This window comes from Sinocyclocheilus grahami, unplaced genomic scaffold (assembly GCF_001515645.1).
Source record: "Sinocyclocheilus grahami isolate Dianchi unplaced genomic scaffold, SAMN03320097.WGS_v1.1 scaffold804.1, whole genome shotgun sequence".
Taxonomy (NCBI): Eukaryota; Metazoa; Chordata; class Actinopteri; order Cypriniformes; family Cyprinidae; genus Sinocyclocheilus; species Sinocyclocheilus grahami.
Genome location: NW_015505983.1, coordinates 439,429 through 453,158, shown reverse-complemented (window position 1 = coordinate 453,158; position 13,730 = coordinate 439,429). Strand labels below are relative to the sequence as shown.

The 13,730-nt window shown below is 36.0% G+C and overlaps 1 protein-coding gene across 1 annotated transcript in view; it reads right to left on the bottom strand.

The window, feature by feature from the left end:
• Nucleotides 1–12,126, bottom strand: part of zfyve9b (zinc finger, FYVE domain containing 9b) — a 20,727-nt gene extending 8,601 nt beyond the window's left edge. Inside the window, exons 1-10 of the mRNA XM_016246627.1 lie at nt 12,054–12,126; nt 9,118–9,685; nt 5,892–5,991; nt 5,680–5,813; nt 4,614–4,719; nt 4,159–4,281; nt 2,360–2,515; nt 2,038–2,265; nt 705–787; nt 495–599 (exon numbers count right to left, since the gene is read on the bottom strand). Coding sequence (XP_016102113.1) covers nt 495–599; nt 705–787; nt 2,038–2,265; nt 2,360–2,515; nt 4,159–4,281; nt 4,614–4,719; nt 5,680–5,813; nt 5,892–5,991; nt 9,118–9,579 — 1,497 coding nt within the window. The 5' untranslated portion in view covers nt 9,580–9,685; nt 12,054–12,126. The remainder of the gene's footprint in view (nt 1–494; nt 600–704; nt 788–2,037; nt 2,266–2,359; nt 2,516–4,158; nt 4,282–4,613; nt 4,720–5,679; nt 5,814–5,891; nt 5,992–9,117; nt 9,686–12,053) is intronic.
• Nucleotides 12,127–13,730: the final 1,604 nt, after the last annotated feature.

Genomic DNA, 13,730 nt, shown 5'->3' with positions numbered 1-13,730 from the left:
AGCTGATGTTCTACAGCCACTTTTAACTAAATGTAAATATACACTCCGTATTTTTTATTCCATAGTAAGAGCAATTCATACAATACATTTAAACTGAGCTACTTTAATACCATCTCCGAACTTTCTACCACGACTCTGCTGTTCTTCGGCTGGTTCTTCCCTGTATACGTTGATTGACAGATGTTTCGTCCAGTCAGCGGTGAGTAATCCCAAACCAATGGCGCTGTCTCAAACTATACCTACCTCTTCCGGTTTGTCTGATTTGTCGTTGTGTTTTCTGACATGTAAATTTGTTTTCGAATTTGTCATTGTGTTTTCTGACTTGTTATAATGTTTTCTGAATTGTTGTTGTGCTTTCTGAATTGTTATTTTGTTTTTTAGACTTGCATTTGCGTTTGTAATTTGTTATTTTGTTTTCAGAATTGTGATTTGCTTTGCACTTCTCAGCCACCGTAGTATAGTGTATTCCAGCATCTAGCGTGGTGTTATAGTACCTCTGGATGACGTGTTTTAGGGATTCTTATACAGGTGCTTCTAGCCTCTAGATCAACCACGAGCCCCGGCACTGTTGGCAGTGTGTAACGGTAAAAACGGAAATCCTGTGAAAACCAAAAAAGAATGGAAATCAATTAAAAGACATCAAATGAACTAAACAGGAAGCAGCACGACAATAAAGAGTAACTGAAACAGGTCACAAGTCTCACCACTAAGAGTCTCATTATACTGTTGTTGACGGGTCCGAAGAGAGGCTCTCTGAAGCGCACACTGAACAAGGGACAGGGATAGACTACAGGACAGCAGAAAACACAAAAAACTCAATTGCTATGCTTCCTGAGACCATACAATAATGCCTACAGAGAAAATTAATGTCATTAGAGCTTTTCTCAATTTCTTAGAAATCATAACTCTGCATCTCAATTTGCATATTATTCACACTAAATAGTATGCCAAATAAGTAGCTGTCCCAAATCATAGTATGCTACCATTTTAAAAGTCTGGGATCAGTAAGATTTTTAAATGTTTTTGAAAGAAGTCTTTTATGTTCACCAAGGCTGCATTTATTTGCTCAAAAATGCATTAAAAACAGTCAAAATTTATTACAATTTAAAATAACAGATTTCTATTTCAATATATTTTAAAATGTAATTTATTCCTGTGATGCAAAGCTGAATTTTTTTGCATCATTGCTCCAGTCTTCAGTGTCACATGATCCTTCAGAAATCATTCTAATATGCTGATTTGCTGCTCAAGAAACATTTGATATTATCAACATTTTTTTTTACATATTTTATTCAGGATCTCTGATGAATAGAAAGTTCAAAAGAACAACATTTATTTGAAAAAGAAATCTTCCGTAACATTATACATTTCTTTACTGTCACTGCTGCATTTATTTGCTCAAAAATGCATTAAAAACAGTCAAAATTTATTACAATTTAAAATAACAGATTTCTATTTCAATATATTTTAAAATGTAATTTATTCCTGTGATGCAAAGCTGAATTTTTTTGCATCATTGCTCCAGTCTTCAGTGTCACATGATCCTTCAGAAATCATTCTAATATGCTGATTTGCTGCTCAAGAAACATTTGATATTATCAACATTTTTTTTTACATATTTTATTCAGGATCTCTGATGAATAGAAAGTTCAAAAGAACAACATTTATTTGAAAAAGAAATCTTCCGTAACATTATACATTTCTTTACTGTCACTTTTGATACATTTCATGTGTCCTTTCTTTAAAAAAAAAAAAAAAAAAAAAAAAAAAAAAAGACTGTAAACTTTGAACATAACTGGAGTAATGGCTGCTGAAAATGTTGCTTTACCATCACAGGAATAAATTACATTTTAAAATATATTCAAACAGAAAACAGGTTTAAATGGTAAAAACATTTCACAGCATTACCGTTTTTACAGCATTTTTCATCAAATAAATGCAGCCTTGGTGAGACTTCTTTCAAACACATAAAATCATAAAGACCCCAAATTTTGAATGGCAGTGTATATTAATCTTAGGTTTATTCAGGTTTCTTACATCTGTACTCCGCTCCTAAACGGAGCATGAGTCTCAGGGGAAAGGTTTTGGCCCATGGAGCCTCTGCACGGAGCATGAGGAGCCCGAACAGGAAGGGCGGTGCAGGTAAAGGCAGGCCCTCCAGAGACTGAAACGTTGAATGCACGTAAAGAAAGCCAGCGTGCTCGTTATTACCCAGAAACCCTCGGGATACCAAAGAGTGACTTAGGTGATTCAGAAGCTTTCCTGCTGCTTGAAGAAAAAGCAAGATCAAGAACTATCAAGACATTGCAGATGTTTGGTTTTAGTTTTATGGTTGAGTAACATCCTGTGCAAGGGTCACCTGTCTGGGCATCCCAGTAGATCTGAATGAAATGATTGAAAATATCCGTCGGGAATCTCTTCTCTTCAGGCAAGCACTGCAGTAAAATGACCACCTCTGGCTGTCCCACAGCATGCATGCCCTTCGACATAACACACCAACACCGCCGGTTCACATCTATAGGAGCACAAAACACCTTAGTGATCACATGAACACACTAGCATATTGTTATCAGAAGTTAGGGCTGGGCAATATGGATTTTTTTTAATCATTATAGCTTTTCCATATCATAAAATATAAGGAAATGCTTTCCACATGTTTGTTAGACCTTGAGAATGAATGTAAACATTACTTGTTTGTTCACAAATAAACTCCACAGAGCTTTAATTTAGGGCCCCATGAAATCAGTTTTATTTTTCCCTAAATTCTGTTTTCCATTTTATTTTTCTGCAATCTGTGCTTCATAATTTAATACAAATTTATCATCAGAAATGGTGTATAATAAAAAAAAATTCACAATTTAAAGGGGTCATATGATGTTGCTAAAAAGAACATTATTTTGTGTATTTGTGTAATGAAATGTGTTTATGCGGTTTAAGGTTCAAAAACACATTATTTTCTACATACTGCACATTATTATTGTTTCTCCTCTATGCCCCGCCTTTCTGAAACGCGTCGATTTTTACAAAGCTCATCGGTCTGAAAAGCAAGGTGTGACAAAAGACAAAAACATTCAAACCCATTATAAACGAGGCATTTGTTGCATCCAGTGGGGACATAATTACGGATTACTGTATAATGACTTATACTGTCTTTTTACGCGTTGCATCGCGCCGGGATCCGACGAATGAGCGGCAACCACATGTGACGACCCCGGGCTGGCCTCCGCTTCGCCCAGGGTGAAAGCTGATCTGGCGATCCACAGCGCGAAGTTGATGCATTTCCTCAGCGACCAGCACGGATCAGCTCTAGACATGACGAAGCAGATATCGTCCTCTTTTGGAAGGTCAACCAAAGTAATTTCGCTTTCATAACGAAACACACAGCTCCTTCACGACAAGGCAGCGGCGGCGGCGGCAGCAACAATACTACAGCGAGAATAAAAGTTACGCCTTCTTTCTTTGCGTGAACATTTGGGCGGCGTTATGCAAATCTTCCCACATCGTGAGGTAGACATGTGGGGGCGTGTTAGAACGAGCTGTTTTAGGTAGGTGTGGCTGACTCTTAACTTTTATAAACAATATCTCTTTGGATTTGAGACTTTAGTCTTTGCAACTTTACAGATCTTCTTTATGCACCAAGAGCTTGTAACACTCCAAAGAGAAAGGAAAAATTGAAATCGCATTATATGACCCCTTTAAGCCAGGACAAGATCTTAGTCAAATTAAAGTGTTTAAGCAGCTTTTCTAAAAAATATACATTTTTATAAAATTTTAATCAATCTATTTATAGATTGAAAATAAAATATAACAACTAATTTTTATTTTTGTCAAATAAAATGCACTCTATAAATCAAATCATGGATGTAAAATATCTTTGTTGCATGAAATTCCTTAAAAATAACATCATTATCATTATTATTTTGAGAAGTAAATCTTTAGTTTAAATTCTGCTGTCATCAGCTGTTAGATTAATACATACCAGGTAAAAAATATCCAGAGCTTATCATTAACACGCATGCGCGCACACACACTCAGTGACAGACTACAGAACAGCTTCAATCACAATATAATATACCATACTGATTCACACAAGCTCCACATGTCAAATCACCAAAACCAAAAATGCATTAACAGTGTAATGAGAAATTAGCGACATACAGCTGACAATCTTCACAACGGCCAGCAGGTTTGCATTCAGCACAAACACCAGAGGCGCTGCAAGACCTCTCTCCAGCTCCTCTAAGAGCGACGACTCCGTTCTCTTCTCCTCCAGAGTGTAATCTGCAGAAATAAACACAAGAACCAGCTTCTGAAATCTCAAAATCACTCATGAAATGCTTTAGAAGTACTGATAACATCTCATAATGACTCTCTCTAGCAATGGTTTACCCAAATATAACACTTTTGTCATTGTTTACTCACCCTTGTGTTGTTCCCACCATAAAAGGACTACTTTTATGGCATTTTTTGGTGCGTAGCTGCTTGTGTTCATTGTATGCATTCATTATATGGAAAATCTTTTTGTTCCACAGAAAAAAGTAAGGAGGGTTTGGAAAAATTATTTTGGGTGAAGCCTAATTAGTCAGAACTAGTGTGCTTATTAGGACACATACCTCCTTTGACCCCTGTTGATGTCAGAATAGGGGGAAGGTCCTTTGGAGGAGTGGGTTTTGTAGAGTTGCCACTAACTTCATCTCCAGCTCTAAGGTCAGATACGTCCTACAGTGCAAAATCATTGACAATCATTGAGCTAATAGAAAGTCAAAAAGTAATAACATATTTGTTTCTAAAGGTTACTTCACAAAGAATAAAGGGAAATTTAAATAACAATAAAATAAAATATTGAATAAAATAGTCATTACAATAAATATCCTCACAATGGGGCCATTGTACGAGTTTAAAGAAACAAAATTCAAATTAAAATAATTATAAAATAAAATACTTTAAAAAATAAAAAATCAATATGATATTGTAAGGTTTTTATTTTTTAATTACTGTAGAAAGATTCATGGGAAATAAAAAAAACAAAAATAAAATCATACAATGAATAAAATAAAATATTCTCTCTATAGGGTCCTTATAAGAATGTTTACTTTTCCTATAAGAGAAGTTACTTTTCAAAGATTAAAGTGAATTTAAAATAAAAATAATAAACAAATAAAATAATTATTAAAACAATGAAAAATAAAATATAATTAGATAAAATTAACATTTAATCAAATAAAATATGCTCTCTATGGTGTCATTACAAGAGTGTATAACTATTTTATAAAACATACTTTACAAAGACTTAAGAGAAGTTAAAAATAAAGTAAAATAAAATAAATAAAATATACTCCTCATAAGTGTAAAAATGTTTTTAAAGTTTCTTCACAAAGACTGGAGGGAAATTTAAAATAAAAATAATAACAAAATAAAATTATTATTTAAATAATGAATGAAATTAAATAAAATATCCTCTCTATAGGTTCATGACAAGAGTGTAAATATGTTTTTGTAAAATTTCTTCACAAAGATTAAATGGAAATTAAAATAAAACAAATAATAAAATCAAATCAAATCAAGTAAATAAAACATCCTCTCTATAGGGTCATTATAGAAGTGTTTTTTAAAGTTACTTTACAAAAATTAAAGGGAAAATCAAATTCAACAAAGAAGCAGAAACATGTCCGGTCGTACCGCCTGAGCGAGCTCAGCCCTCTCTGTGTGGGACACACTCCTGTAAATAGGAGAGCTGCTGGCACTTCTACTCTCAGACTGAGGAAGTAGATTATCTGCAAACCAGACCTTCTTCTGGTCCTTGCGAAGCGCCCCTGATGAAATAACATCATTGTAACTGTATAACTAATGTGTGAAAACTCATAAGCAGGGGAATCCACCGCGACACTCACGGTTCATCAAAGTTGAATGACAGGTGACACAGACACGTCCCTCTTTCCCACCGAGATGAGTCAGTTTGAATCTGATGTCACAGCACACCACACAAAACACCTGCAAAACAAGTAGATGTTCATGTTTTAAGGAGAATGACATCTTAAAGGGATAGTTCACACAAAAAAGAACATTTTGTTATCTTTTACTCACTGGCTTCAAACATTGTAAACCTAAATAAGTTGGCAAAACTCACAAATTTGAGGCAATCAGTTACATCAAAATTTTGTGAGTTAATAAATTTGAAATTTCAGTAAGCAGAAATTTGTATTTTGTACACACTGGTTTTAATTGATTGATTAGTGTTATCAAAAATATAGATTTTTCGATGCTTATAGATACTGAAATATCTAAAACGTTTCAATACGTTTTTTTCGCAGTACAGATACAGCTGCACTTTCTCGCACTCTCTTCTTTCTGACAGTCAGTTCATATAAACCTGTTGTATGTAAGCAATAAGGTACTCGAGGCCATGCTGTATCGTGAATAAATCATGGCTGAAGGGCGTTGTTAGGTCGCGTCGTGCCTGCAACCCCTTCAGCTGTGATTTATTCACGATACAACATGGCCTCGAGTACCTTATTGCTTTTATAAAACTGTTACCACACAATAGAAAATATTAAAACCAAAAATGTATGTATTGAAATGTAACTTTTTTGAAGCAAGTTCGTTAAATTATGTTCTTTGGCTAAAAAACAGCAACAGTTCCTGACAGCAACAGTAAACGGCAAGAGAATGTTCCGAACATGCCTCATCTAATGGAGATTAAAGTCGGCATGAAACGGAAGTTGCGATTGTCTTTTCTTCTCTGCTGTGATGTATATCCGAGTGAAACGGCATCTGAAATGAGAGGGCAGGACTTGATTTCATCCTTCGGGAATTGATTGGATCGTTGGAAGTTTGGGCATTGCCAACAAAATGGAGGCAGATCTGAATGCCAGTTTGCAGTTAGTTGTGGGGGATTTCTCTCCACTGGATTCACCGCCGACACCCTAGCATGAATAAATGCTTTATTTTTTATATTGAGGATGAAGACGACGATCAACGGCACAAAACATGCCTAAACAGTGCGTGCGCGCGAGAGAGAGCCTGAATGACTGAGCGCATCCTCCATCAGGTTAAGTTATATTCATGAAAAAAATTATTCGTTTGCAATGTTCTAAGAGTAATGTTGTCGTAATATCCTAATATCTTTTCAATGTTTAAGGGTAACGTACTCCCTTATGACTGGTGTCAAGTGAAGCATCAGCTTCAGCTTTTCCCCCTGTTGTTTATTCCAAACGTCACTGATGTCACTGCAGCTGCTGGCAGTTCCGGATAGCTCCGCCCTTGCGCCATAGCTCGTGACCGGAAGAGAAGATGAGTCGTTTTGAGGGGGAGGGGAGGTTACCGTTTTTGATTAAAGATTACGAGGGCACATGAATTTTTAAAAAATAATGAAGTGCACGGATAAGTTATTTATAATAAACACTACAGTATTCCATCAAATAATAAGAATCGTCAATTTTGATTTCATGCCGACTTTAAATAAAAACAGAGAATTGGAACTCTTATCATCCGCTGTGTCATTTATTTTTTTAACACCATATATGATATTTTCTCACACACATACATCTGCTTATCTCTCAGCATGAGAAAACGTCTGTTTTCCATCTATTAGTTTTAAAACAGACCGATTCGCGGCACAGCGTGAGTTTGCAAGCATCATTACAGTGTAAACTGATGGACATACAGTATCAACAGAAAACGAATAAATACAGTAATATTCCCTCCTCACTTCGGAAACTGTAGGGCTTCCACACAGACGCGCACACACATCTCAGCATGAGAAGTGTTTATTAGATGGTGGGAAGGGCGGGGTCTCAAAATTAAAGATGAAAAATGCAACATAACACCAGCAGGGGTCACTCATACTTCATTTAATAAATAACAAACAGTTAATTCTGCCGAAATACATAATAAATTAAAGAGTTTTGATGCTATGCTTATGTTGCTAAGGGTGTTGCTCAGTGATACACAGAATGTTGGGTGAAGCGGACATAGCCATGCTGTATCATGAATAAAACACAGCTGCTGACCAATCACAATCGAGGAATGGAACTAACCATTTTATAAAACAAAATAAACATCATAGAATGAGGCCGAAAATGTATTTAATAGTTTTCTACATATTACATACACTCCATAATGCTCACACAACCCTATTTTGAGTAAAAATGGGAAAAATAATACTTCTCTCTAAAGACATTGGAAGTTAACATATGCAAATCCACATAAATACGTTTTTTCTCCAATGTAAAGTGCAAGTTCTCCAGTGTTTTACCACCTGAAGAAGTTTTCATTAAAGATATACCTCATTGTCATGTTCTAGCCCAAGTTTTCAATAAAAATAAAACATTTTATGCCCTTAATGTTGAGGCAGTTTTTCTCTGTGGTATCGAAAAATGGAATCTAATATCAAAATTTTTCAAGATATCATCAAATTTAGAAATTCCAGTGTTCAGGATCACCACAACCAGCTATAGCTAATTCAGTAATTGTGAACTTGCTAATTGGTAACACATTGTTTTGATTAGCATAGCAATTGCTGAATGCGTAAAGCAATATAGAACATCTAACATATATCTGTTCTCTCCATGATGGTAACCCCACAAACTCTTAGCAAAACATTAAACAGTACAAAATCTCCCATTTAACATTAATCAAGTGCACAAAAAGATTATATAACACTTTAATTGAGCATTTATACTCCCTTTCAGTTTCATAAACAAGTTCATTAAACTCAAAATAATGAAACAATTCAGATGACTTAAAATGCGTCAATGATGTAAACTCAAAAGAACAAGAAATACTCATAAAGAAAACTCATAAAAGTTCATGTGATTGAAGCAATTTAGTTTAAGTTTGCCCTAGTCAAACCAATTAATTATTTCGAGTGTTAGGGTTTACGGTGAACCTGTAGAATTTTTTTTGAAGAATGTTGGTAACCAAAAAATAGCTGGTAGCCATTAATTTCCACCATATTTTCCCATACTATGGAAGTCAATGGGAATCAACAATTGCTTGGTTAAATATATATAAAGAAAGAAAGAAAGAAAGAAAGGGGTGAGTAAATGATGACAGGATTTTAATTTTTGAGAGAACTATACCTTTAAACTTTGTTAAATTTCCACAAGCATCTCTCACCTTCCCACACGCTCTGCAGTGATGACGTCTTTTGGTGAAGGAGAATTTGGATCCACATTTCATGCATGCTGGTGCCTGAGAATCGGGGACCCACTGTGGGGCCGTGGTGCCCAGAGAACTGCAGCGCTGCATGGGCAAAGCACCAAGTGAACCCTTCCTCCCACCACACACTAGTGACGCTTCCATTCCACCACCCTTCTTGCAGTCTTGCGTGGGGTCTGAGGGCTCCGTGCTGCCTGTTTGGTGGGTGTCCTCCATAGGAGAGGATGGAAGTCCCAGCACAGCCTCCAGCTGCTCCTGCTCATTCTCGGCCCGCTCTTTCTCTTCAATGACAGAGTCCTCTTTCAGTCCAGGCCTCAGCTTGCGCTCGTCCAGCAGTGACTCGCTGGAGTCCTTGAGGGTGGAGTATCCGAAACGCCTCTCACCCCACACAGACAGAGTGGCGGTTACTGCTTGCCTCATAGTCTCAGTGGAGGGAGCTTAAAGCGAGAGGGTTACTGATCATACTTTAGCCCACCCTGAGCTTTGTTTTACCCTCAAACCATCACGACGTGGCCCGCACAATGTCCTGCCAAAAGATGAGTCAGATATATTAATTTCCAGCAGCCCAGTGTATTTGTCAAGGATGCTTGGCTTTGCTTTTTTATTTAAAAAATGTAAACATTAGAATCCATTTCAGTATTTTTATGATGAAGATGCTGGACTGAATCAACTTCAGTTTACTTGTTATAGAAAAATCATGTTAAAATGTGAGTCCAAATATGAGCCATCAGGCTTTTGAGAAACGGTTATTTGTTCATCGCTCAATTATCATTGTACTGCATTGCATTATATGTTTTGAAACTACAGCAGTGATCATAAAACCAAGCATTTCAAGATGATCTTACTAAGACATATTATTGGGACACAAAGAGTGACAAATAGTCTGCTATACTGTTATTAAAAAAATCGTATTGATTTACATCACAAGCGACCAGAATTTCATCTTCCTTTTCGGCCATATAAATATCAGCAAATATTTTGGCTCATTTTTAGCCGCTGAATAAAACTAAGGTGCTTTTCCCTACTTGAGTATGAGCCTTACAAGCCTGAAATATCAAATATGATGCAAACTGCAAAACTTGCTTTAGATTTTGTCCAAAAATTAGATTTTTGTCAGGCTTTACAGGGTTCAAATGTAAGAAACTTCTTGTGATGAATATCCAAGTGTATATTTTAAGTTAAATGTTGCATTGCTGCATCCCAAATAAAATTAGTAAATTAATGTACTACATATTATAATAAATGGTAAACATGAAATGATCATTCTTAAATATTAAACTATTATATTAACATTGAACTCATATATTAATTCAATATTAAACTGAATTAAATAATAAATACTAAGCAATGTTAAAAGGATAAATACATGACTTTGTACCTAAATAATGACTATTTATCCAGTATAAACAACATAACATACTACGATAAGTAGTATACTAGGCCTATACAAGTTATTATAGACCAGGCTTTGAACACATTTATGCAATATGTATGATGCTCCATCTATTTATCTACTAGGTTACTTGGCCTCAAAGGGGTTGGTATTTATCAACATGGTACTAACATGGTATATTATGTACAAAAACGTAAGGCATTTCAGCATTTTATATGCCACACTCTCAGACACACAGACACAGATCCTGCATGACTATTTCACAGTGAGGATTTGCTGAGTGGGCAGAAAGACTCGCCTGCATAGGTGCATATGCAGATACACATATCCAGAATCATGCATGATAAACACAACTAAACACTAACGCATTTCAGTGTATATTATTTACACAAATTCAGATACATAACTACAATAACAGCTGTCAAAAAAAGAAAGAAAAAAAAGTGCTGCTTAACTGATTTGGAGTCCGAGTTTGTCGCCTCACCCCATCTACGCTATCTTACTAAGACATATTATTGGGACACAAAGAGTGACAAATAGTCTGCTATACTGTTATTAAAAAAATCTTATTGATTTACATCACAAGCGACCAGAATTTCATCTTCCTTTTCGGCCATATAAATATCAGCAAATATTTTGGCTCATTTTTAGCCGCTGAATAAAACTAAGGTGCTTTTCCCTACTTGAGTATGAGCCTTACAAGCCTGAAATATCAAATATGATGCAAACTGCAAAACTTGCTTTAGATTGTCCAAAATTAGATTTTTGTCAGGCTTTACAGGGTTCAAATGTAAGAAACTTCTTGTGATGAATATCCAAGTGTATATTTTAAGTTAAATGTTGCATTGCTGCATCCCAAATAAAATTAGTAAATAAATGTACTACATATTATAATAAATGGTAAACATGAAATGATCATTCTTAAATATTAAACTATTATATTAACATTGAACTCATATATTAATTCAATATTAAACTGAATTAAATAATAAATACTAAGCAATGTTAAAAGGATAAATACATGACTTTGTACCTAAATAATGACTTTTTATCCAGTATAAACAACATAACATACTACGATAAGTAGTATACTAGGCCTATACAAGTTATTATAGACCAGGCTTTGAACACATTTATGCAATATGTATGATGCTCCATCTATTTATCTACTAGGTCACTTGGCCTCAAAGGGGTTGGTATTTATCAACATGGTACTAACATGGTATATTATGTACAAAAACGTAAGGCATTTCAGCATTTTATATGCCACACTCTCGGACACACAGACACAGATCCTGCATGACTATTTCACAGTGAGGATTTGCTGAGTGGGCAGAAAGACTCGCCTGCATAGGTGCATATGCAGATACACATATCCAGAATCATGCATGATGAACACAACTAAACACTAACGCATTTCAGTGTATATTATTTACACAAATTCAGATACATAACTACAATAACAGCTGTCAAAAAAAGAAAGAAAAAAGTGCTGCTTAACTGATTTGGAGTCCGAGTTTGTCGCCTCACCCCATCTACGCAGCCAGCAACGCGACGCGACAAACTAGAACGCGTCGCGCACTTGCAATTATGTGAGCGTTCTATAGCCTGCGAAGCGTCACAACATCACAGCATTATAGTTTATAGTCTATTCTCCGGAATTGTGGCTCAAATCGTTAGTGTAGCATCTGTTACAGCAAAGAGGACTGAATACGCGTTTGGTTATTATTCTCTCAGCACGGCATTGCAGAAGAGCCGCCGCAACCTTCACACAAGACAACATCTTCAATGCGTTTGACATGAACACACGTGCCAGTGGTGATTCAGCATCTGGTTAGCAGCAACGCAAACGCACATGTGTTCATACATGGCTGATGTGCATCATTCTCGCCTGTGGCTGCTGCTGACTACAGCAATGCGACACAGTGCCGTCAACAAGAGCCAATTACCCTCACTTACAATAATTACCTCAGAGTAAACCCCCGAAAACTCCCACAAGAACCAGAGATTATTATAGCGCTAGATAGTGATACAACGAAGGAACAAATATGATAAATGTAAATAATTACCAGGATCTCTGTATCCCATCGCCACCTCTGTGCGCTTGTCATCAGAGGTCTGCGCGAGATCAACGCGCGTTGGGGCGTCGCGATCACTTGAGAAGTCAGTGTGAGCACGTTTACTATTCTCTAAGGTCTCCTCTTTATTTCACATGATTAATATAACCAATCGTTGTCTTGGTATTTCTATTACTTGGGTACACAAGCTCTCATTATTATAGATAAACAAGTCTTTAATCAACCACAGCGTGGTCATATGTGACACTGGACCACAAACCAGTCATAAAGGTCAATTTTGTAAAATTGAGATTTATACTTAATCTGAAAGCTTTCCATTGGTGTATGGTTTGTGAGGATAGGAGAATATTTGGCCGACAACTATTTGAAAATCTGGTATCTGAGGGTGCAAAACTATCAAAACATTTTGAGAAAATCGCCATTAAAGTTGTCCAAATTAAGTCCTTAGCAATGCATATTACTAATCAAAAATTAAGTTTTGATATAGCCTATTTACGGTAGGAAATTTATAAAATATCTTCATGGAACATGATCTTTACTTAAAGGGATAGTTCCCCAGAAATGAAAATTCTGTCTTCATTTACTCACCCTCATGTCGTTCCAAACCTGTATGAGCTGCTTTCTTATGTTGAACACAAAAGAAGATATTTTGAAGATTGCTGGTAATCAAACAGTTGGTGGTTGCCATTGACTTCCATAGTAGGAAAAAAAATACTATGGAAGTCAATGGCAACCACCAACTGTTTGATTACCAGCAATCTTCAAAATATCTTCTTTTGTGTTCGACTTAAAGGGGTCTTATGCTCTTTTACAAAGTCTTGATTTTGTTTTGGGGGTGTACTAGAACATGCTCTCATGCTTGGTGGTTCGAAAAACGCATTATTTTTCACATAATTTACATTATTAAAATACCTTTCTCTACGGTGGCCGAGAGAGCTCAACGTGCTGCAACTTAAGAAAACACATGCAAATTGAAAAAACACCAGCAAATTAAGAAAACATCTTCATCAGTTTGACAACACACGCGCTGCAAATCCTCACAACACATGCAAATGAAGAAACGCTGCAAATCCTCACAACACATGCAAATGAAGAAACGC